A 22,609-nucleotide genomic window follows, 5' to 3' on the forward strand; every position below is an offset into this window, starting at 1 on the left:
GGAAAGGTAGCTGACCCCCACAGTGAGGAGAATTAACCCCTTCTCAGCCAAAACCAGCACATTCTCCACCCCTTATTCCATACCACTTACACCATGCCCAGGTCCCATATGATGCAATACAACCGTACCAACCACCACCCCTCCCCTTCCCGTCCTTTAACATAATACACAGACATCATTCCCTTAGTTCATGGATCTTCCCTGTAAAATGTCCATTAAAATGTCCATTGAGTTCACGCAGTCCATGACTCTGGGCTCCATCTGTTGTATCAGTCTTTCCGGGTGGGAGAGATGGTGTGTGGCGTTGGGTTGCTGCATACCGAGTCAGTCATCGTTCCATCACTGCTGCACGGCTTGTTTCATAGTTGATCTTCCATGGGTTGGGAGGCTCGTACTCTGATATCATTGATACAACACAGAGGTGACACACAATATTATATAGCAGTTCACATTGTGCCATTCAGTTCATTGACTGTTTTCACCCAAAATCAAATCCCCTTGAGGCACACATCGGATTTCTCCATCCTCCCGCATCACCCACCAAGTGCACCCAGGTCCTCGAGCAAAAACAATCCCACGAATGGGTTTGCCTTTGCCAGAGGCAGGAAGAACCCAGACTGTTTTGCCCAGCATACTTTTTGTGTGCACTACAGGGACTCTATCCCCTTCCACAGTATGTAGGATTTCTGACTGGGCAGGGCCAGCTCGGTTGGCAGATCCCCTCGTGTTGACTAACCACGTGGCTTTTGCTAAATGTGTATCCCAGTGCTTGAATGTCCCACCCCCCATTGCTCTCAGTGTGGTTTTTAACAGTCCATTGTACCTTTCAATTTTCCCAGAGGCTGGTGCGTGATAGGGGATGTGATACACCCACTCAATGCCGTGCTCTTTGGCCCAGGTGTCTATGAGGCTATTTCGGAAATGAGTCCCATTGTCTGACTCAATCCTCTCTGGGGTGCCATGTCGCCACAGGACTTGTTTCTCAAGACCCAGGATAGTGTTCCGGGCAGTGGCGTGGGGGACAGGATATGTTTCCAGCCAGCCAGTCGTTGTTTCTACCATTGTAAGCACATGGCGCTTGCCTTGGCGGGTCTGTGGGAGTGTGATATAGTCAATTTGCCAGGCCTCCCCATATTTATATTTCAGCCATCGTCCCCCATACCACAGAGGCTTTACCCGCTTCGCTTGCTTGATTGCAGCGCATGTGTCACATTCGTGGATAACCTGTGCAATAATACCCATGGTCAAGTCCACCCCTCGATCACGAGCCCACCTGTACGTTGCATCTCTCCCTTGATGGCCTGAGGTGTCATGGGCCCACCGAGCTAGAAATAGTTCACCCTTATGCTGCCAGTCCAGATCCACCTCAGCCACTTCAATCTTGGCAGCCCGATCTACCTGCTGGTTGTTTCGATGTTCTTCAGTGGCCCGACTCTTGGGGACGTGAGCATCCACATGCCGTACCTTTACAACCAGTTTCTCTACCCGGGCAGCAATATCTTGCCACAATGTGGCAGCCCAGATGGGTTTGCCTCTGCGCTGCCAGTTGCTTTGCTTCCATTGCTGCAGCCAGCCCCACAGGGCATTTGCCACCATCCAGGAGTCAGTATAGAGATAGAGCACTGGCCACTTTTCCCGTTCAGCGATGTCTAAGGCCAGCTGGATGGCCTTTACCTCTGCAAACTGGCTCGATTCACCTTCTCCTTCAGCAGTTTCTGCTACTTGTCGTGTAGGACTCCATACAGCAGCCTTCCATCTCCGGTGCTTTCCCACAAGGCGACAGGACCCATCAGTGAACAGGGCATATTGCTTCTCATCTTCTGGCAGTTTGTTATACAGTGGGGCTTCTTCAGCACGTGTCACCTCCTCCTCTGGTGATAATCCAAAATCTTTGCCTTCTGGCCAGTCCATAATCACTTCCAAGATTCCTGGGCGACTGGGGTTTCCTACTCGAGCCCGCTGGGTGATCAGTGCAACCCATTTACTCCACGTAGCATCAGTTGCATGGTGTGTAGAGGGGATGTTTCCTTTGAACATCCAGCCCAGCACTGGCAGTCGGGGTGCCAGGAGCAACTGTGCTTCAGTACCAACCACTTCTGAAGCAGCTCGAACCCCTTCATATGCTGCCAATATCTCTTTTTCAGTTGGAGTATAGCGGGCTTCAGACCCTCTGTATCCCCGACTCCAAAACCCTAGGGGTCGACCCCGGGTCTCCCCAGGTGCTTTCTGCCAGAGACTCCAGGTAGGGCCATTCTCCCCGGCTGCAGTGTAGAGCACATTTTTTACATCTTGTCCTGCCCGGACTGGCCCAAGAGCTACTGCATGGACTATTTCTCGTTTAATCTGTTCAAAGGCTTGTCGTTGCTCAGGGCCCCATTTGAAATCATTCTTTTTCCGGGTCACTTGATAGAGAGGGCTCACGATCAGACTGTAATTTGGAATATGCATTCTCCAAAAACCCACAACGCCCAAGAAAGCTTGTGTTTCCTTTTTGCTAGTTGGTGGAGACATGGCTGCTATTTTGTTGATCACATCCATTGGAATCTGACGACGACCGTCTTGCCATTTAATTCCTAAGAACTGGATTTCTCGTGCAGGTCCCTTCACCTTACTTTGTTTTATGGCAAAACCAGCTTTCAGAAGGATTTGGACTATTTTCTCACCTTTCTCAAAAACTTCTTCTGCTGTGCTGCCCCACACAATGATGTCATCAATGTATTGAAGGTGTTCTGGAGCTTCTCCCTGTTCCAGTACAGTCTGAATCAGTCCATGGCAAATGGTAGGACTGTGTTTCCACCCCTGGGGCAGTCGATTCCAGGTGTACTGGACGCCCCTCCATGTGAAAGCAAACTGTGGCCTGCACTCTGCTGCCAGAGGGATTGAGAAGAATGCATTAGCAATATCAATTGTGGCATACCACTTGGCCGCCTTTGACTCCAGTTCGTATTGAAGTTCTAGCATGTCTGGCACAGCAGCACTCAACGGTGGAGTGACTTCATTCAGGCCACGATAGTCTACTGTTAGTCTCCACTCTCCATTAGACTTCCGGACTGGCCATATGGGACTGTTAAAGGGTGAGTGGGTCTTACTGATGACTCCTTGGCTCCTCAGTTGGTGAATGAGTTTATGGATGGGGATCAGAGAGTCTCTGTTGGTGCGATATTGCCGCCGGTGCACTGTTGTGGTGGCGATTGGCACCTGTTGTTCTTTGACCTTCAGCAACCCCACCACAGAAGGGTCCTTTGAGAGACCGGGCAAGGTAGACAGCTGTTCAGTTTCCTCCGTCTCCAAGGCAGCTACACCAAAAGCCCACTTGTAACCTTTTGGGTCCTTGAAATACCCTCTCCTGAGGTAGTCTATACCAAGGATGCACGGAGCCTCTGGGCCAGTCACAATGGGGTGCTTCTGCCACTCATTGCCAGTTAGGCTCACTTCGGCCTCCAATACAGTTAGCTCTTGGGATCCCCCTGTCACTCCAGCAATGCTGATGGGTTCTGCCCCTATATAGTTTGATGGCATTAAGGTGCACTGTGCGCCGGTGTCCACTAAAGCTTTATACTCCTGTGGGTCGGACGTGCCAGGCCATCGGATCCACACAGTCCAGTAAGCCCGGTTATCCCTTTCCTCCACCCGGCTGGAGGCAGGGCCCCTCTAGTCCTGATCATGGCAGTCACAACTCACTTCCTGTAAATGTGAATCAGGAGTCCCTCTATTACACTTAGAAATAAAATCTGCGCTTCTACTCCTCTGTCTGGGGACTTGCTCGCTGGAAACTGGAGCAGCAGCTTTCCTGGAAGAGCCTCCCTGAGTGACTGTTCTTCCTTGCAGTTCATGTACTCGTGCCTGTAGGGTCGAAGTAGGCTTGCCATCCCACCTCATCATGTCCTCTCCGTGGTCACGCAGGTAGAACCATAGGGTGGCCCGTGGTGTGTATCCCCTTCTTTGAGCCAAAGGACGCTTATTCCTAACAGCTGAGACACTGCTCTGTCGAGGTGGGGAGTAGGACAGATCTTCTTTGAGTTGCTGGACCTCTTGGGATAGTTTCTCCACAGCAGAGACAAGCGAGGAAGAGATATTTGTGTCATAATCCCGGAGCCTATCTATCACCTCTGCCACCGTTGGTGTCTCGTCATCTTTCCAGGACATCACTGCCAATGAGTTTGCATGCGAAGATGGTGCGCTCCGTACAAACTTCCGCCACATGGGTCGTGTGCACTCGGCTTCATCTGGATCTTTGGATGACCGTTGATCATCCAGGTCACCATAAATCACCTCAAACACAGCTAATTCCCTGAGATACTGGATGCCTTTCTCCATAGTTGTCCATTTTCCTGGGCGATATGTAACATCTTCTTTAAAGGGATACCTTTCCTTCACTCCAGACAGGAGTCGCCTCCAGAGGCTGAGGGCTTGTGGTTTTTTTCCAATTGCCTTGTCAACGCCCCCTTCCCCAGAAAGGGATCCCAATTGTTTGGCTTCTTTTCCCTCTAGTTCCAGGCTACTGGCCCCATTATCCCAGCATCGGAGCAGCCAGGTGACAATGTGCTCACCTGAACGACGGCTATAATCTTTTCGCATATCTCGCAACTCGCTTAAGGACAGAGATCGGGTGGTCTCTATTTCATTTATTACTTCTCCCTCCTCTCCCCGCGATGGCCCTGGTTCTTCATCATCCCGTTCTAAACGGGTTGATGTCCGCTTCCAATATTTCGTCTTATGTATGGGGGCAACTGATACTGGTACGGGTTTATTTTCTGAGCTAGCTCCGGTACTTGTTGTGGGGGTTTGAGTGGCTGCAGTGCCTGTTGTCAGGGCTGGATTGTCTACAGTGCCAGTCACTTTGCATTTCAATCCAGAGACATTCTCTTCCCCCTGGGGGCACTGAATACTGTTGAGCAGGGCTCGGTATGCATGGGCCAGACCCCAGCACGTTGCAGTTATCTGTGTCTCTCTGGAGTTCCCAGCGTAACAACATACTTTCTCCAAATATTCTACTAGTTTTTTAGGATTCTGCACTTGCTCGGGGGTGAAACTCCAAAACACTGGGGGTGCCCACTGCCCTAGGTATTTGCCCATGCTATCCCACATGCCCTGCCACTCGTAACTATCAAGCCTCGGGGCAGATTTCTGGGTGATATTCTTAAGTTGCTTAGTCAAAACCAAAACAACATGCCCAAAAACTAACAATGACTGCACCTTAACCACCCAAGGATGTTCAAGATACAAAAACGTTGTTGTAACAAAGGCACAGACATCATAGAACAAAGTTGCAAAGGTATTATTCTGTATTTCCTCCATATAAAATCTCTCAGAGGAGGAGGTATAATTGCTAATTGCCTCAACAAGGTGGTATCCGAAGTACAGTAACGGTTTCAGCAAAAACCCCAAATACCAGGTAAAGCTGAAAACGAGTGTTTGTATAACAAATCTCGTAGGCAAAACATTACTAATCACAGCAGAACACAGCAGACTCAAACAACCAACACCGATTTTTAACACCCACTGCAAAAAGGACAACATGGTGCTGTGACCAGCAGCTGTTGTTATCTCCAACCCTCGTGCCCCACGTTGGGCGCCAAAAAGACTGTCGTGGTTTAGCGGCAGCTCAGCCCCACACAGTCGCTCGCTCACTCCCCCACCGGTAGATGGGGGAGAGAATCAGAAGGGTAACGCTCGTGGGTTGGGATAAGAACAGTTTAATAATGAAAATTAAAAGAAACAACAGTAGAAATGCAATGTGAAGGAGAACAACGAGAGGCGCAAAGCCCCGGGGGAGGGGGGAAGGGAGGGGAGGGGAGAGGGGGAACGAACCGCCGGAACAAACCGCACGCGCCGCAGCCGCTCGCCGCCCGCCGACCCGACGCCGCGCCGCCCGCGCGCTGCCACTGCCCCCCTCTCAATATACTGGTCATGGTGTCACATGGTATGGAATGAACCTGCCATTGGCCAGTCGGGGTCAGCCGCCCCCACCATGGCCCTGCCCCTCCCAGCCCCCCCTGCCACGCCACGCGGCAGAGCGCGGGAAGCTGGAAAGGTAGCTGACCCCCACAGTGAGGAGAATTAACCCCTTCTCAGCCAAAACCAGCACACCCTGCTTCATGTCTGCACTGTGCTCATGGACCCTTAAGTTTTCAGAGGCAGCTTTACTCTGTGGGATGCATCATGCTTAGCGCTGGACGTTTTGGTGGGTATCAGCTAGCGAATGATCATGGGGGAGCATGCACTGGGTGTATAAAAGAACCTGGACTAAGTCTGAATCTTTGGACCCTTGCACCAGCCAGCATGTGACCATGAGAGTTGCTGCTCTACCAAACACAAATGCAACTGGCCGCTCGTTAGCGGCCCTTGTCTCTTCCCTTCATTGCTTCTGTTTTTTTGAACTGGTGTCAAGTAGTCTAGATGTTACACATGCCTCAACATGCTGCCCTATGCTGCAGCGTCATGCTTAGAGCTCCCCAAGACAGGCAGGGACACAAGCAGCAGGGCAGGAGCTGCCAGCCTGCAGCCAGGGACAGCTGCCCACAGTCTCAGTGCCATCCCCATGCCCCTGCAGAATCCTGCTGCCTTCGACTTCCTGATGCAGCATGTGGAGAAGACGCTGCGGCACGCCATTGAGGAGGAGGAGCATTTGCCATTGGATCAAGTGACCAACTTCCAGGAGGTACATTGCCCGTGGCATGGCTGGACTTGGCAGGGAGGGCTGAGCTGCCAGGCTGGGGATGCAGCTTTAAAGTGCCTGTTTAGGTTCATTTTATGCTCTACGAAGAGAGACCAAGCAGCCCATCTATGGGCATCTCTAGAGTAGGTGTTGTTAAGGGATGTTATAAGCAGCCACAGCCCCCAGCAGCCACAGCCGGGACCCTCCTGCCCGGCTGCTGGAGCCCAGCCTGGCAATCTGGGGTCTCTGACTCAGCTGAGGGATGCGGTTCTTGCCTTCCCCTTTGCAGGTTCAATCAGGAGCAAAACTCAGAGAGCTGGGAAGGGATTTAGTGAGAAGACAGACCCCTCAGATATCCCAAATACTCATGGTCTTGTTCCCTGCACAAAAGTGCAGGCTGTCCCTCTCCAAAGCCGAGTCTGGAGTTTCTTGGAAGGCATCATCAGTTAGTGACTGAGGATTTCTGGTCTTTGCTATTGTCTCCATTAATCCATTTGCACAGAAAAGATCCTTGATCGAGTAGCCTTTAGGAAGTAGCTGCTCTCACCTTCCCTGTATCCCTACAGATAAAGCCTACCTTGGAGGTCCAAAACAAAACCTGAAGTACTGGTGATTGAGGAGTCCCTGATGCTGCTCCTTTGCTCCTTTAAATCCTTCCCCAGAGTCAGTGCTAGGTGTCCTTGTGCAGGAGTAAAGGACCAAATTCAACAAGTACTTGACTCATTAATTCCTTCCTGTCTGAGGTTCACTTCTTTTTGCCTTGTCACAGGTTTGTGATGAAATCAAGGTCAAACTGAATTCCCTGAAGGATGTTCCAAACAGAATTGAGTGCCCCCTTATCTACCATCTAGATGTGGGAGCCATGTACCCCAACATCATTCTGACCAACAGGTTGCAGGTGGGTAACATCAATCTCATTTTTCCTAATTTGTCTTTCAGATGACCTTGGTGGTCCCTGTGATTGGATCCCATTAACAGCAAGGGCTGAACTTTCTGCTCAGGGCAGAGGGAGCTGGGTGTGAAACCCAGTCAAGCTGCCATGGATGCCAGGTCTGCAGAGGCTGAGATACAACTTCAGCTAGGACCTTTCCCAGAAAACCAGCTATTATTTTTGTGGGTTTTGTGTTCCCAAAAGGCTCTGGAAGGCAGAACTTACTGTGTACCGTCGCTGATGTTCACACTTACGCTCTTCTGCCACCCAGCACCTGTCCTGGCATGAGTCGTTTGGAGAGCTGTTCCCTCTAACTCCTGTGTGTCTCTTACTTGTGTCCAGCCTTCGGCCATGGTGGATGAGGCCACATGTGCTGCCTGTGACTTCAACAAGCCAGGTGCCAACTGCCAGCGCCGGATGACATGGCAGTGGAGAGGAGAGTTCAGTAAGTGCAGTAAGGACCATGCAGTCCAACCCACAGAGATGAAGATGAATTCCTGCTTCTCCCCTGGGAAACTGATAACTCTTCCTCCACAGTGCCTGCCAGCCGCAGTGAGTACCACCGCATCCAGCAGCAGCTGGAGTCAGAGAAGTTCCCTCCGCTGTCCCCCGAGGGAGCACCACGCGCCTTCCATGAGCTCTCCCGGGAAGAACAGGCCAAGTATGAGAAAAAGCGGCTGGCAGGTAAAAAAAAAAACAAACAACAACCCAACATCATGATCTGGAGCGGTGTTTTGCAACCTAGACTGTGAGCGGTGCTCACCATTAATTACCTCTCTTACAGCTGTGGGGTTATTTAAGACTGGGTCTGGTCTTAGGCCATACTTTGGCTGACCTCCAGGATCCCAGCAGGGTCCTGTGTGCTTCCCGAAGAGGGGCCAGGCACCAGTGCCTGTGTCAGTATTTCTCCTCTTGTCTGAGAGCTACGGGTTTGAGCTGAAGCATGAATTGCTCCAGTTTTTGGAAGGCTGCTAATTAAAGCCTTCTGAAGGGGAACATAATGTTATCCAATCACCTGGAGTGATGCTGTTCAGCAGAACCATCCAGCTGGCTGGGGGCAGAGCCTGGGTTTGTGGATGGGCCATACGTGCATCACAACGAGTTTACTTCCCCTACCTGTTCCTGCATCTCCATAACGAGGTGCTGCTTTTCTCCATGCTGGTATCTTCTTTCCTCTCCGTTTGCAGTAGGACTGTGTCCCCACTCACCTGTGCCTGATGCTTAGATGTCTCCCTGTCCATACTGTGCCTATCCCTGTCTGTGGCAGAATGCCCATCCCTGATAACCTCCCTCTGCTTCTTCCCTTGACTAGATTACTGCCGCAAGGCGTACAAGAAGATCCATGTCACCAAGGTGGAGGAACGAGTCACCACCATCTGCCAGCGAGAAAACTCTTTCTATGTGGACACGGTGCGAGCTTTCAGGGACCGCCGCTATGAGTTCAAGGGGCTGCACAAGGTACTGAACTCAGCTTCTGGTTTAACTTGTCTTGCCAAGGCCGGGGACCTCTCATCTCTCACTGAAAACCTGAGCCCTAAGGGATTGCTCTATTTGGCGTTTGTATTTGAGAAGGACACGGTGGAGCTCCTGATAGCTGTGGCTTCTCGCTGCTGAATCTTCAGAGGCTGCTGCCACGGCATGTACTGCCTCTGTGGTCCTGTCAGAAACAAAGCTGTATCTCCAGTTTTCACTGGGTTTAGCAAATCCTCAGCTAGTCTCTGTTCTGATATATCTGATCTGGCCGAGTTCAGAGTTGGGCATTCTTCCTACGTGGAGAAAAGAGACAAGCTGAGAAGCAAGGTCTAGACCTTGGGTTAAGGAACAGTTGATTCCAGGGGAACATTTTAGTTCTTCTCTGCTGGTTGAGGCTCGTGCTAGAAGACACGACATGTTATTCTTGGAGCATGTTGAAGGCAATGATGAGGCCCTGGGACTCACCATCATTTGCTGCACGCAGTGTATTCGGTTGTTGCCTGTGCACTCATGGTGCAGCACAGCTGATGCAGGTGGGCAGCACTGCTGGCACTGGTTGAATTCTGATCGTCACCATCAGAGTTATGGTTGGTGTTGCAGGTCCCTCCGACCATGTGGCAAAGTGCCTCTGGCCAACTCCTCCCCTGCTGCAAAAGAAAAAGAAATGTTTAGCTCATGCTATTGATCTTTGGCAAAGATACTGTTCTAGAATTTTAATGCTATGCTGGGACTAAGGGTGAACCAGTTGGATACCACCAGTGATGTGTGGGATCGTCCTGACTCTGCCTGTGGCTTGCAGGTGTGGAAGAAGAAGCTGTCTGCAGCAGTGGAGACAGGAGATGCCTCTGAAGTGAAGCGCTGCAAGAACATGGAAATCCTGTATGACTCCCTACAGCTGGCCCACAAGTGCATCCTCAACTCTTTCTATGGCTACGTCATGCGGAAGGGGTGAGTATCCTGTCTGGGCAATGCTGGGGCCCTCCAGAGAGGACCCTGGAAGCAGGGATTGTCCTAGAGAGGCTGTCATTTGCTTCATCTGCTTCTGAAGCACCAGGATGAAGGTGGGTGCTGCCTGTAACACTCTCCTCTTGCTTCTACGAATGACTTCTCATCCTGGAGACTCCTGTCAGACATTAAGTGTTGGGCATAAGTGACAGGAATCTTGTCTGTTAGTAGGTTTCCAGCTTTTCTGAAGCATCATAACTAGGGCAAGGAGAACAATCTACCAAGGGCCAGTGTTGATGAGTTTCTTGCCCTTCTTCCTCTGGATGTCCTCATGTCCTTCACATAGCTGGGACTGGGAGGGAGCGCTTCACTTTTCATGCTCTTCACTTTTACTCCTCTGCTCACAGAGCTCGCTGGTACTCCATGGAAATGGCTGGCATCGTCTGCTTCACAGGAGCAAATATCATCACCCAGGCCAGGGAACTGATCGAGCAGATTGGGTGAGTATGTGCTAAATGGGGGAGGAAAGGTCCGTCCGCAGCTGGAACAGATGTGGGAGCATGTTAAACACTGAACTTCCAGCAGTTACTGTTGAAGATTTGGATTTCTGACACTGCTGTGGTTATTCTATTGTATTTTGAGGGTTTACTTTGCAGAAGGGATTGGAGAGTGGATGCAACAGGCTGCCTCTGCCTTTATGGGGACACAGAGCTGATCCTCACCTGTCATCCACTCTCTTCCTGACAATGACCTTCCATCCTTCCTTAGGAGACCTCTGGAACTGGATACCGATGGGATTTGGTGTGTCCTCCCAAACAGCTTCCCAGAGAACTTTGTCATCAAGTCAACCAATGCCAAGAAGCCTAAGGTGACAATCTCCTACCCAGGTGCCATGCTGAACATCCTGGTGAAGGTGAGTCTTGTACCCATCCAGCCCAGGTCTGCAGTCTGGGAAAAAAGAGGTGGAGAACTGACAAGGGAGGAGGGCATCTCCTCCGTCTCTGCTCCCTGTGTAGTGAGTGGGACATTGTGGCTGATGGCCCTGCTTGCTGCACAGCTGCTCTCTGCCTCGGGGAGCATCTGAGCAGCGGGAGAGGCTCCGATATCCCTGCGGCAGAGAGGGCGGTGTGTAAGAGGCCAGGGTTGATGTGTGCTTGCCTGTGCAGGCTGGGAGTCCAGGCTAAAGCAAGGTCCAAACCCATCCTCTGCTTGCTCCAGCTTCTGTAAGACAAAAGAATATAACTTTAGGGTCCAAAGCATTTTTCTTCTCAACAGGCATGTCAGATGTTTTGACTTCAGGACTCAAAAAAAGTGTGGTGTAGCTTTCAGAGGGGTGCGCAGTGATCCCTTTGGGCAGGGCGTGCCTGAGGGGCATCTCCTGGTGTAACCAGCCCGAGTGAGTGAGCTGTTCTCCTGGGGCTGTCCCTCCCTGCAGGAAGGCTTCACAAACGATCAGTACCAGGAACTGCAGGACCCAGCCTCCCTCACCTATGTCACACGCTCAGAGAATAGCATCTTTTTTGAAGTGGACGGACCATACCTGGCCATGATCCTCCCAGCTTCCAAGGAAGAGGGCAAGAAGCTGAAGAAAAGGTGAGATTTCAAAGTTTGAAATATTACTACTTCCCCCAACTAACAGACTGAGGGTCTCTTTCCCTTCATGTGTGTGGGGCACGTCGGTCCTTGCCCCTGCAGCTGGCAAGGATGATTCACCGGTTTTAAATGGCGAGTTCCTTACACCAGATCACCTTTGAATCCAGCCATGCTCTTGCCTTCACTGCCATACTATAGCAATAAAATTTAGAAAATAACAGCAAAATAACATGTCTCCAACTTGGTGATCAGACACAATCGCCCCGTTTGGTTCTGAGGTGTGCAGGAGAACTTTGACTTTCCTTCTGAGGGCTTCTAATATGGCTTATATTCAATCTAATATGTTTAAACTCACCAGTTCCCGCCTTCCCATCTCTCAGGAATTCACAAACCTCCAGTAATGCTTCTCCTAGATGTTTCTCCTTCTTCCTTCCCCATCTGGAAGAAGGAACAGACCCTGCCATTACTTTACACTTACATTATAGGATAGTTGTACTCAGACTGCACTGATTTCTCTGCAGCCTCCTAAATAGGAGTGTGAGCTAGAGCAGTAGCAACCACTAGCTAGAGGGGTGCCCACAGACCTGGGTCTGGCTCCAAGAAATGCTGTCTCTGCCCTACAGCACCCTCGGTCCTTACAGCTCTATGCTTTTTTTGTGCTTAATGCCTGTCATGGTTTTAGCTAGGACAGAGTTAATTTTCTTCCCTGCAGCTGGCACAGTGCTGTGCTTTGGACTTGGTATGAAAACCATGTTGATAACACACCGATGTTTGGTTGTTGCTGGGCAGTGCTTGTTCTAGTCAAGGGCTTTTCCAGCCTCTCACGCTCTGCCGGGGGCACAAGCAGCCGGGAGGGGAGGGGGCACAGCCACGATCCAAACTGGCCAAAGGGATATTCCATATCATGTAACGTCATGCCCAGTATGTTAACTGGGAGGAGCTGGCCAGGGCAGGGAGGCAGCGATCGCGGCTTGGGGACGGGCAGCATCGGTCGGCGGGTGGTGAGCGGTTGTATCGCTTGTGGTTTTGGTTTTTTTTCCTTTTTCCCTTTTCCTTTTTATTATATTATCATTATTGTTGTTGCTATCATAATCATTATTATTATCATCGTTATTTTATTTTATTTTAATAATGAAACTGTTCTTATCTCAACCCACAAAGTTTTTTGTGCTTTTGCTCTCCCGATTCTCTCCCCCATCCCACGGGGTGGGGGGAGTGAGCGAGCGGCTGCGGGGTGCTTAGTTGCCAACTGGGGCTGAACCACGACAGTGCCCTGCGGGATGAGCTCCAGCATCCACCATCCCCTGTCAGTGCCTTTCTGCAAGCAGTAAGTCTCTGCCACAGGAGTCAGGGTGATGCCAAGCACTGAGCAGGCACTGCTTGTAGGACTCTTATCTAAGGGCCTCTTTGTTTCTGGTGGTTTGGGGAAGTTAGCAAGTGCATTTATTTCTTGGTCACTCTCCAACCGAAACAGCCTGGAGGTGGCTGGTAGGCACCAGTGTTGGTGGAAGAAGAGAAGGCTGTGCCCACAGGAACGTGGTCAGGTGGGAGAAGGGCTGGCCAAGTGTTGTAGGTTTGAGTATCCCCTCTCTTCTCTTAGCTGATGTTCCATAAGGTTTTTCTGCAGACATGCAAACAATTGGCAGGGCTGTGAAATGCAAAAGAATGCAAGAGAAAAGGAGAGAGGGACGAGTGTTCCTATAGTTATATCACGGCTACATCGAGTTTCCTCTGAAACCCCTTTACCCGTATCTGAGCTGACAAAACTTTTTCCTTCTCTCTAAACCTCTTCCTAATATCTCCCTCCGTTTCCCCACCCAAGTTCTCACCTCCTGCCCTTTTACTTGTCTGTAATTAAGATCATTCTCCCCATCAGTATGGATGAGCTGGAGTATGAGCTGATGTGCTTTTGCAGACCAAGTTGACACAGTTGGTAGAGCAGCTGTAGATATTCCGAGGTCATCCTAGTGCCAAGCACCACAGCTCTGTTAACGTGCCGGATGGTAGCATGGTGGTATGGGGCGAAGCACCCTGGCAGGAGGAACACCAGTGGGATCCTGGAATGTGTCCCTTGGCTCAGGCCAGGTTTTGCCCACGCTGTGTCTCCTAGGTATGCGGTATTCAACGAGGATGGGTCCCTGGCTGAGCTGAAGGGATTTGAGGTGAAGCGCCGGGGAGAGCTGCAGCTAGTGAAGATATTCCAGTCTTCTGTATTTGAAGCCTTTCTGAAAGGCAGCACCCTGGAGGAGGTGTATGCTTCTGTGGCCAAGGTAGCCGATTACTGGCTGGATGTGCTCTACAGCAAGGTAAGCACAGCCGAGCACACCTTTGCTCCCAAGGTAGAGCAAAGTAGAGTGGTCAGGCACCGTAGGGAGGGTGGACTTTGCTTGCACAGAGTTGGTGGTCACTTCTATTTTATTCTGCTCCTTTAGTTCTCTAGGGCTACTGTTTAATGTCTTTTTAGTGCAGGGGCTCTTCGTTCAGCTGTAACTGTGGGTGAGTGGTATCCTTCTCTTGTCATCTCCTTCATGGAGCTGCTCTGGTGGCCCTCACCCCCCAAGGAAGCTGGCTACGGGCATTCGCTGAAGCAGGGGGTGACAGAGTTACTTGCCTGCGAAGTGTTTTATGAGGAGCACAGAGACTTCACCTATTCAATAACTGGGAGAGCAGAGAAAACAGAGGAAACTGGGGGGTGAGATGGACTGGGAGCCTGGCTGGGTCCTTCCATTTTGCAATAACCTTGTACAATAAGTTCTTGGTGAGCCGAACTACTTTCTGTGCGCAACACAAAGCCATGCTGCCACAGCATAAACTGATGCAGGCCTCAAACCCACGCTCTCCCTTTTCAATAGGTCACATTGGCAGCTGCAACAGGGAGCAATTCCCAGGCTCCCTATAGAGAGCCGCACCAACTGGGTGTAGGCGCTCTCTGTATCGGGCAAGGTTTGATTGTTAGGTTCTTGCTAGCTTTGGGGCTTTTTCCTTCCTTTCAGGCTGCCAACATGCCTGATTCGGAGCTCTTTGAGCTGATCTCAGAGAACCGGTCCATGTCGCGCAAGCTGGAGGACTATGGGGAGCAGAAGTCCACCTCCATCAGCACTGCCAAGCGCCTGGCAGAGTTCCTGGGGGACCAAATGGTAAAGGATGCAGGGCTGAGCTGCCGGTTCATCATTTCCAAGAAACCAGAAGGGTCTCCTGTCACCGAGAGGTAATGCCATCTTGAGGGGACAGGGCACAGGGCTTTTGGTAGTGTGGGGGGCAACCAAGAGAGGAAGGGCAGGGTAGCCAGAGGTGAGTGAATTGGTGGGGTGTGACCAAGTGATCACTTGTCTACTGGTCCAGACTGTGAGCAAGACTAGCAATGGGTAACGCTGTACAACCGCTGCACGGTGGCCTTGCAGGGGTGGGAGGAGAAGCCTGGAGGGTCTCCACAGGCTGGGAGAGGGGATTGTGTGCTGCCAGGACCTTGCTCCAGTGGGTAATATGTGCTTCCCTACCTTCCCCAGGGCCATCCCCCTTGCTATCTTCCAAGCCGAGCCCAGTGTGCGCAAACACTACCTCCGAAAATGGCTGAAGAGCCCCTCGCTGCAGGACTTCAACATCCGTGCGGTGAGTGGGGCATCCCCGTGGATGGCCCCATCTCCAGGACAAGGGCTGGTCCCTTCGGAGGCGTGACCTGGGCAGTGGCTACTTGTGCTCACAAAGCGGGGCCTGGAGGCGGGGGTCTTGGGGAGATGCTTGATCCTGCACCTGGTGGCCTTCTGCTCGGCTTTCTTTACTACCCACTGCTCTACCCTCTTCACAGATCCTGGACTGGGACTACTATATTGAGAGACTGGGCAGTACCATCCAGAAAATCATCACCATTCCTGCAGCCCTGCAGCAGGTATGGGGCACTGTCGGGGCAGGAGGAGGGCTTTGGTCGGGGGACTCGGTATGATTTGGAGATTCTTTCCAGGTAAAGAACCCGGTGCCACGGGTCCGGCATCCGGACTGGCTCCACAAGAAACTCCTGGAGAAGAATGATGTGTACAAACAGAAAAAAATCAATGAGCTCTTCATTTCGGAAGGCAAGAGACAGGTAAAGAGGGTGAGGGAAAGGTGCTGGCTGTGCTGGTGGGGCTCTTCTGCAACCCACATCCTCCTGCTGTCCTTGTTCCCTCAGGTCCTCGCCAACCAGCCCCCAGAGGGGACACCCAGCTCACAGATTAGTGACATAGAGGACTTTGGGGCTGCTAAGACCCTTCAGCCACCGGTTCCAATCACAAATAAGCGGAAGCGAGTCCCTGCCGCACAGGAAAGCCAACAGATGTCCCAGTATCTGGAGCTATCCCAGTCCTGGCGAGAGATCCTGGGTCCACCTCCACCTCTGGGGACCACCAAGGTGAAGCAGATTGGGCAGGAGATGCCCTGGGGCTATGCTTGTCCACCCAAGCAGCTTGGATGCTTCCAGGAGTGAGCTGGGGGTCTCCTGAAACCCTCTGCATGCCCATGGCTCAGGACTACAAGAAGAAATATACCAGGAGATGGAGAAATATAAACACTGATAGAGAAAAGGGAGGCAGTGGTGGTTTCACAGCTGGGGCAGGAGTGTAATGTTGGGCTGGGGGATGGAGGGCTCAGCCCTATGGAATGGTGTTTGATGGCTGGGAAGCCTGTGCTGGTTTCTGGCTCAACTCATGTGCACCATCACCCCACTCAGGAAGAGAGGCTGGTCTGGCTGCGCTTCCACCAGAAGAAGTGGGAGCTGCAGGCTCGGCAGCGGCAGGAGCGGCGGAAGAGGCGGCGTCTGGAGGACGGCGGGGTGACAGCAGGTGGAGGAGTGGTGCGCGATGCCCTTTCCAAAGGGCTGAGCAGCTACCTACGCAGGACAGCACGCAGCATCCTGGACTTGCCCTGGCAGATTGTGCAGGTACAAGGGAGGGGATGTGCCACAGAGGGCAGCCTGGGGCGTAAGCCTCGCATTTACATTATCCGTGGTCAAATGGTGAAGTTCAGGGACCGCTGACCCCAATGCCACTCTGGGGAGGCCAGGTGGGGCTGCAAAGCCTCAGGCTCACACACGTCCATATGGAAATAGGAGTTTACTATTCCATGGAATGACCACCAACATGGTCATTGGTGGTGGTGCATCTGGGGCATGCATGTAGATCTGCCAGTTCAGCAGCTCCGGTTCAGCCCATGGGCAGCACTGTGCAGTAGTCACAGAACCACAAAAACACCAGCTGAGATTGGAGGCAGCTCTGGGGTCCATCTGGTCCAAGCCCCTGCTCAAGCAGGGTCACCCAGAGCCAGCTGCCCAGGGCTGTCCAGTCGGATGTTGAGTATCTCCAAGGATGGAGACGCCACAACCTTCCTGGGCAACCTGTGCCAGGGCTCTGTCACCCTCACAGGGAAAAGTGTTTTGTGATGTTCAGAGGGAGCCTCCTGTGTTCCAGTTTGTGCCCATTGCACCTTGTCCTGTCACTGGGCACCACCGGGAAGAGCCAGGCTCCATCCTTCTGCACTTACCTTCAGTTATTTATATACACTGACAAGATCCCCCCGAGCTTACTCTGCTCCAGGCTGGATAGTCCCAGCTCTCCCAGCCTTTCCTCAGGGGAAAGATGCTCCAGTCCCTTTTTCATTCTTGTGGCCCTTCTTTGGGCTCTCTCCAGTATGTCCATGTCTCTCCTGTACTGGGGAGACCAGCACTGGGCACAATGTGCCTGAGATGGACACAGGATTCCAGTGATGCCTGGAAGCAGCCAATGTACAAACGTAGAGGTGGGGTGGTGCTGTCCAGGCATTTTCACAGACCCTCATTACACATGGCCGTCTGAACCCAGCCCCTTGTCGCCTACTTCATCTTCCAGAAAGGCCTTCAGAGCTGCAGGCAGCCGTTGTGCAAGCACAAGCCTGAGGTGGGACTGCTCGCCATATAGATCCACAAAGTGCTCCACAGCTTAGGTGTAGCTCTGATAACGTATTGGATCTCCCTGCTAATGATAACTTTGTACCGCTGTGTCTTGTAGATCGCCGAGACCAGCCAGCCTGGGCTGTTCAGGCTGTGGGCAGTGATCGGGAACGACCTGCACTGTATCAAGCTGAGCATCCCCCGGGTCTTCTACGTCAATCAGCGCATCCCAAAGCCGGAGGAGGGAGCAGCCTACAGGAAGGTGAGGACCTGCCCCTTCTGGAAGGGGAAACAGCCGCTTGTGTTGAGATAAGGCACTTCATCTCTGCTGCAAGCAGATATAAGCATATGCCTTGCAGGGCCTCACTCTCCCACTCCACGGATGTACCTCATCCAATCCCCGGTCCCTCTGTTAATCCCAGCCTGCCCAGAAAGCAGGTTCTCTATTTTGGTATTTGTAACATGCATGAGCATAAACCACTGATGTCCTTAGGGGAGAAGAGCACTGGTTCAGACCCCAGCTCCTTGCAGCCCTTAGAAGTGCCCCAGCTCCCTGCAGCAGTGCCGCATGATGTGACATGCGCCGCTAAGCATATCCCTTGCCTCTGCAGGTGAACAGGATCCTGCCCCGCTCAAACTTAGTTTACAACTTGTATGAATACTCTGTCCCTGAAGACATGTACCAAGAGCACATCAATGAAATCAATGCGGACCTCTCTGCTCCAGACATTGAGGGGGTGTATGAAACGCAGGTAACTCCTCTGGGTGCTCATTTTTAAGGATTGCTGAGCGGTAGCTTGCTAGTCTGAGTGCTGGTGGCACAGGAGGACACCTGGCACTTAAATATTCAACAGCTTGCTGAGACACCAAAAATCAAAGACCCTGCAGAGCGGAGTACTGGGGAGCATACCCATGTTCGTATGGGCAGAGGTACTGACTGTCAGCACGTGGTTTAATGCATGTCAGGGAAAGGGGGTTCGGTTTATTTGGAGTTAAGAAACTTTGGGGAAAGAAGGCATTTAAGCAGAAGGGGTGATCTTCCTCTAAATCAAACCAGAACTAGCCTACTAGTGTTTGAACCAGAAAAGATAAGGGGTATTTACAGTAAAGATGGGGGGGAAAACCCAATCTCTGTGGAGTCATGCATAAGTCTGGGTGCCCTGTTGTCTAAAACGATGTTATAAAAGCCTATAAAAGAAGAATAGGATACAACATGAAAGTTTGGGAAGAGCAAGAACAACCTAAATGAAGTTCAGTACAAAGCAATCAAGCCAAAATTTAATTTACCGGTGCTATTAATGCTGAAAGCCTGAAGATGAAGATGGGAAACTGGGGTGCCTGCTTCTAATGAGGACACTGGTTTGTTCAGCAGCTCAAAACCTCGTGACAGAAATTTAATCAAGGAGGCATTGTAGTGTCAGGACCTGACCTGTATGGAAGTGGCAGAGTAGGTTGTACCATTGTAAGAATGGAGCTATATGTTAAAGAAAGCATAAAGGCCAGTGAATTTGCTGCTAAAATGCAATGTAGAATTATTATGGATCAAAAGTCTTTGCCTAAGCAGGACAAGCTTGGTGTGACCAGTGGTGCCATTAGCTACAAAATGCTTTGTGAGATGAAAGAGGCTGCAAGGGCAAAAAGAGTACCATAAAGTTGGGAGACTTCTGATACCAAAGTTATCGGTATAGCCTGGAAAATGTTACAGTGGGGCACGATGAATGAAACCATTTTAAGTCACCTTTAACTTCTGCTTTTAGAAAATTTGGATAAAGGTCCCACAAGACAAGGCACAACTCTTAGTTTAGTAAGCAGTGCCCAAAACTTATTTCAAATGACTGTGCCAAAGTGACTAGCGTGTACACAAATTCATTATAGCTGCAAATCTTGTAACAAACCTGAGACCTCTCCACTACCATAGTGTTTAATAAGTGGGACTAGGTAAAAATCAGGAAGCAGCTAGCTAAGAGGAAATTAAAATTAGCAACTGAAGTAAAACAAGGGGCATGGAGACCTTTTAAAGATATAAAAGGAAGTGAGATGATCAAGGGGTTGCAGCATCTGTCATGGAAGGGGAGGCTGAATGGGCTGGGACTGTTCACACTGGAAGAGGAGAGGCTCAGGGGACCTTCTCGATGGGAGGAGTAAAGGAAGAGGAGCCAGACTCTTCTCAGTGGTGCTCAGGCAGAGAATGGGAGGCAGCCGGCACAAACTGAAGCATGGGAAACTCTGTAAACATCAGAAGAAACTTCTCCTGCAAGGGTGGTTGAGTACATTGCCCAGAGGGTTGTAGAGTTTCTGTCCTTGGAGATACAGAGAACCCAGCTGGACACAGTCCCCAGCAAGGAAATATCTGTCTTGATCTTTAAACAGCTGCAGTGCAATTCTGAGCACAGTCTCCAAAAAATGTAGCAGGACTAACGTAGGAGAACGACAAGGAGGACACGAGGGAACCGCTTCTTTACAGGGATGGGGCTTGGAGACACAGGAATGCTTCGGCTTGCTAAAGAGATCTGAAAATGGGATGTACTAGGGGTCTGTAAAATCAAAACTGGCGTGAGGGAAGCGTGATTAGGCAAGGAATGTTTATTGCTTCTCGCTGGTTTGGGACTAGGTCCCAGAGCAAGTCATTCAGGAGGAGTCTTGTGCAGCGGTAGAGTTTACAGCTGTAGGGTTAATAACACATGGTGAATCAGTGGTGGATCTCTCACTATGCTGATTATCTGGTGGTTCAGATGAAGCTTCTGTCTTGAGGGAATGCTAAACCACAAGTTGCAGAGCTGCAGGATTGCCCAGATACCGCTCCACACATCCTCCAAAGTACCTGCTGCTGCCCTTGATGGTGGGATCTGGGGCTAGAGAGGAGCACATGTGAATTAAGATACTGGTTCTGTATCTCCACCGCTGGCAAGGGTGATAATACCAGACTCATGCCAGAGGCACCTCAGGTATGTCCTGCCTGTGGTTTTTAAGTGGTTGTTATAGGTCTGAAACCCCTGAGAGGAGCTTGGTAGCAGGACACTGTTCCACCATCTCTCTCCCCATCATTCAGGTGCCACTCCTCCTCCGTGCCCTGATCCACCTGGGCTGCATGTGCATGGTCAGCAGGCAGCTTGTCAGGCACCTGACAGGGCGAGAGGCTGAAACCTTTGACATTGAGCACCTGGAGATGCGCTCGCTGGCCCAGTTCAATTACCTGGAGCCAGGTGAGGCACCCTGGGAGAGGGGCTCGTGGGACACCTGGCACCCGGCACCCGTGGGTACCACTCATGCTCTGTGCTCTGTGTCTCTAGGAAGTATTCGCCACATCTACCTCTACCACAGCTCCCAGGGCAGCAAGGCGCTCTTGGGCCTTTTCATCCCCTCGCAGTGCAAAGCTGCTGTCTTTGTGCTGGACAAGGTAAGGTGGGACTTTGGAGGCTGGGGGATTGGGGATACTGGTGGCTGAAGAGCTGGACATGAGCTGGCAAGGTGTGCTCACAGCCCAGAAAGCCAAAAGAAGTGTGGCCAATGGGTCGAGGGAGGTGATTCTGCCCCTCAACTCTACTCTGGTGAGACCCACCTGGAGTGCTGTGTCCAGCCCCAGCATCCTCAGCACAGGAAAGACGTGGAACTGTTGGAGTGGGTCCAGAGGAGGACCACAAAGATCATCAGTGGGGTGGAATGCCTCTCCTGTGAGGACAGGCTGAGAGAGTTGGGGTTGTTCAGCCTGGAGAAAGAAGGCTCCGGGGAGACCTTATCTGTGGCCTTTTAATACTTGAAGGGGGCTTATAAGAAAGATGGGGACAGACTTTTTAGCAGGGCCAGTAGCAATAGGACAAGGGGTAATGGTTTCAAGGGGTAATGGTTTTAAACTAAAAAGGGTAGATTTAGAATGTAGATTTAGACTAGATGTGAGGAAGAAGTGTTTTATGATGAGGGTGGTGAAACACTGGCACAGGTTACTCAGAGGTGGTAGATGTCCCATTCCTAGAAGCATTCAAGGTGAGGCTGGATGGGGCTCTGAGCAACCTGATCTTGTTAAAGATGTCCCTGCTCACTGCAGGGGGTTTGGACTAGATGACCTTCCAACCCAAACCATTCTGAGATGGGAGTCAGACAGCAGGAGGATTCTCTGTGCATCACGCATCCCTGCTGCATTTTGACAGAGCTTGTTGGAGGGCATCTCATGGCATGTGGAAGGGAGAGACCCCCGGGACCGCACAGCCTGGGGTCCTTCTCTCCCTGGCTCCAATCCAACCCAGTCCCCCTTGGGTGCAGGTACGCAGCAACCAGATGCCAAATCTTACCACCCTCTTCTCGGTGGAGCGCAGCGCGCTGCTAGAAAAAGTGGGCGAAGAGCTGCTGCCCCCGGACAAGCACACTTTCGAAGTGCGCGCTGAGACCGACCCCAAAGCCATCTATAGAGCCGTCCAGCGGCTGCTGCTAGGCTACAAGGTGAGATGAAGGTTCAAGGAAGGTCCCTGTGGAACCTTGTTCATGCAGGCACATGGATGGGGAAGGTGCTGTGGAAGGCACTCGTGCAGCAGTTCCTACAGTGCCTGCGTGTAGATGCCCAAAGTCAAGGGTAAAAGCTGGTGTTGCTCGAGGGCTTTGTCTTGCTTGGGATGGCTTGCCTAGGGCAGTGCCAGCAGTGAGGCCGTCTCAGTATCTCCCCCATCCCTGTGCTCAGCTGGAGAGCTAGTTGCACCCAGAGGTGGGTGCTTCAGGAGCACTGGCATGTGCTGTCCCCACTGTGGGGTCCTGCTGGGGGGACGGGGCATCTGGCACTGCCGGTTTCCTGCTGAGTAGAGGTGCTTGCCGGAGAGGTGCACCAGGACGTGTCCTCTTCTCCTTCGGCCAGGACGAGCGTCGGGGCCCCACACTGGTGGCTGTGCAGTCTAACTGGGACCTAAAACGGCTGGCAAGCGCGATCCCCATCATTGAGGAGTTCCCCTTGGTCCCCATCCGTCTGGTAGATGACATCAGCTACGCGGTCCTGGACTGGCAGCGTCACGCCGCTCGCCGCATGATCCGCCACTACCTCAACCTGGACACCTGCCTCTCCCAGGCTTTTGAGATGAGCAGGTGCGTGGAGTAGCTGATCTCCTCTGGGGCTGCCATGCCCTTGATGGGA

At 51.7% G+C, this 22,609-nt stretch overlaps 1 protein-coding gene across 2 annotated transcripts in view; it reads left to right on the forward strand.

Moving 5' to 3' along the window:
- Positions 1-22,609, forward strand: part of POLE (DNA polymerase epsilon, catalytic subunit) — a 36,850-nt gene that overhangs the window by 8,868 nt on the left and 5,373 nt on the right. For both annotated transcript variants that reach the window (XM_075109918.1, XM_075109919.1), the window contains exons 15-36: positions 6,554-6,661; positions 7,428-7,556; positions 7,932-8,034; positions 8,127-8,273; positions 8,902-9,047; positions 9,862-10,010; positions 10,415-10,507; positions 10,776-10,920; positions 11,443-11,600; positions 13,711-13,906; positions 14,594-14,808; positions 15,107-15,209; positions 15,406-15,486; positions 15,559-15,681; positions 15,766-15,984; positions 16,303-16,512; positions 17,615-17,758; positions 18,108-18,248; positions 20,546-20,699; positions 20,787-20,893; positions 21,754-21,930; positions 22,337-22,560. In XM_075109918.1, the coding sequence (XP_074966019.1) occupies positions 6,554-6,661; positions 7,428-7,556; positions 7,932-8,034; positions 8,127-8,273; positions 8,902-9,047; positions 9,862-10,010; positions 10,415-10,507; positions 10,776-10,920; positions 11,443-11,600; positions 13,711-13,906; positions 14,594-14,808; positions 15,107-15,209; positions 15,406-15,486; positions 15,559-15,681; positions 15,766-15,984; positions 16,303-16,512; positions 17,615-17,758; positions 18,108-18,248; positions 20,546-20,699; positions 20,787-20,893; positions 21,754-21,930; positions 22,337-22,560 (3,272 nt within the window). The remainder of the gene's footprint in view (positions 1-6,553; positions 6,662-7,427; positions 7,557-7,931; positions 8,035-8,126; positions 8,274-8,901; positions 9,048-9,861; positions 10,011-10,414; positions 10,508-10,775; positions 10,921-11,442; positions 11,601-13,710; positions 13,907-14,593; positions 14,809-15,106; positions 15,210-15,405; positions 15,487-15,558; positions 15,682-15,765; positions 15,985-16,302; positions 16,513-17,614; positions 17,759-18,107; positions 18,249-20,545; positions 20,700-20,786; positions 20,894-21,753; positions 21,931-22,336; positions 22,561-22,609) is intronic.

The sequence above is a fragment of the Phalacrocorax aristotelis genome, chromosome 15 (assembly GCF_949628215.1).
Source record: "Phalacrocorax aristotelis chromosome 15, bGulAri2.1, whole genome shotgun sequence".
NCBI classification, from domain to species: domain Eukaryota; kingdom Metazoa; phylum Chordata; class Aves; order Suliformes; family Phalacrocoracidae; genus Phalacrocorax; species Phalacrocorax aristotelis.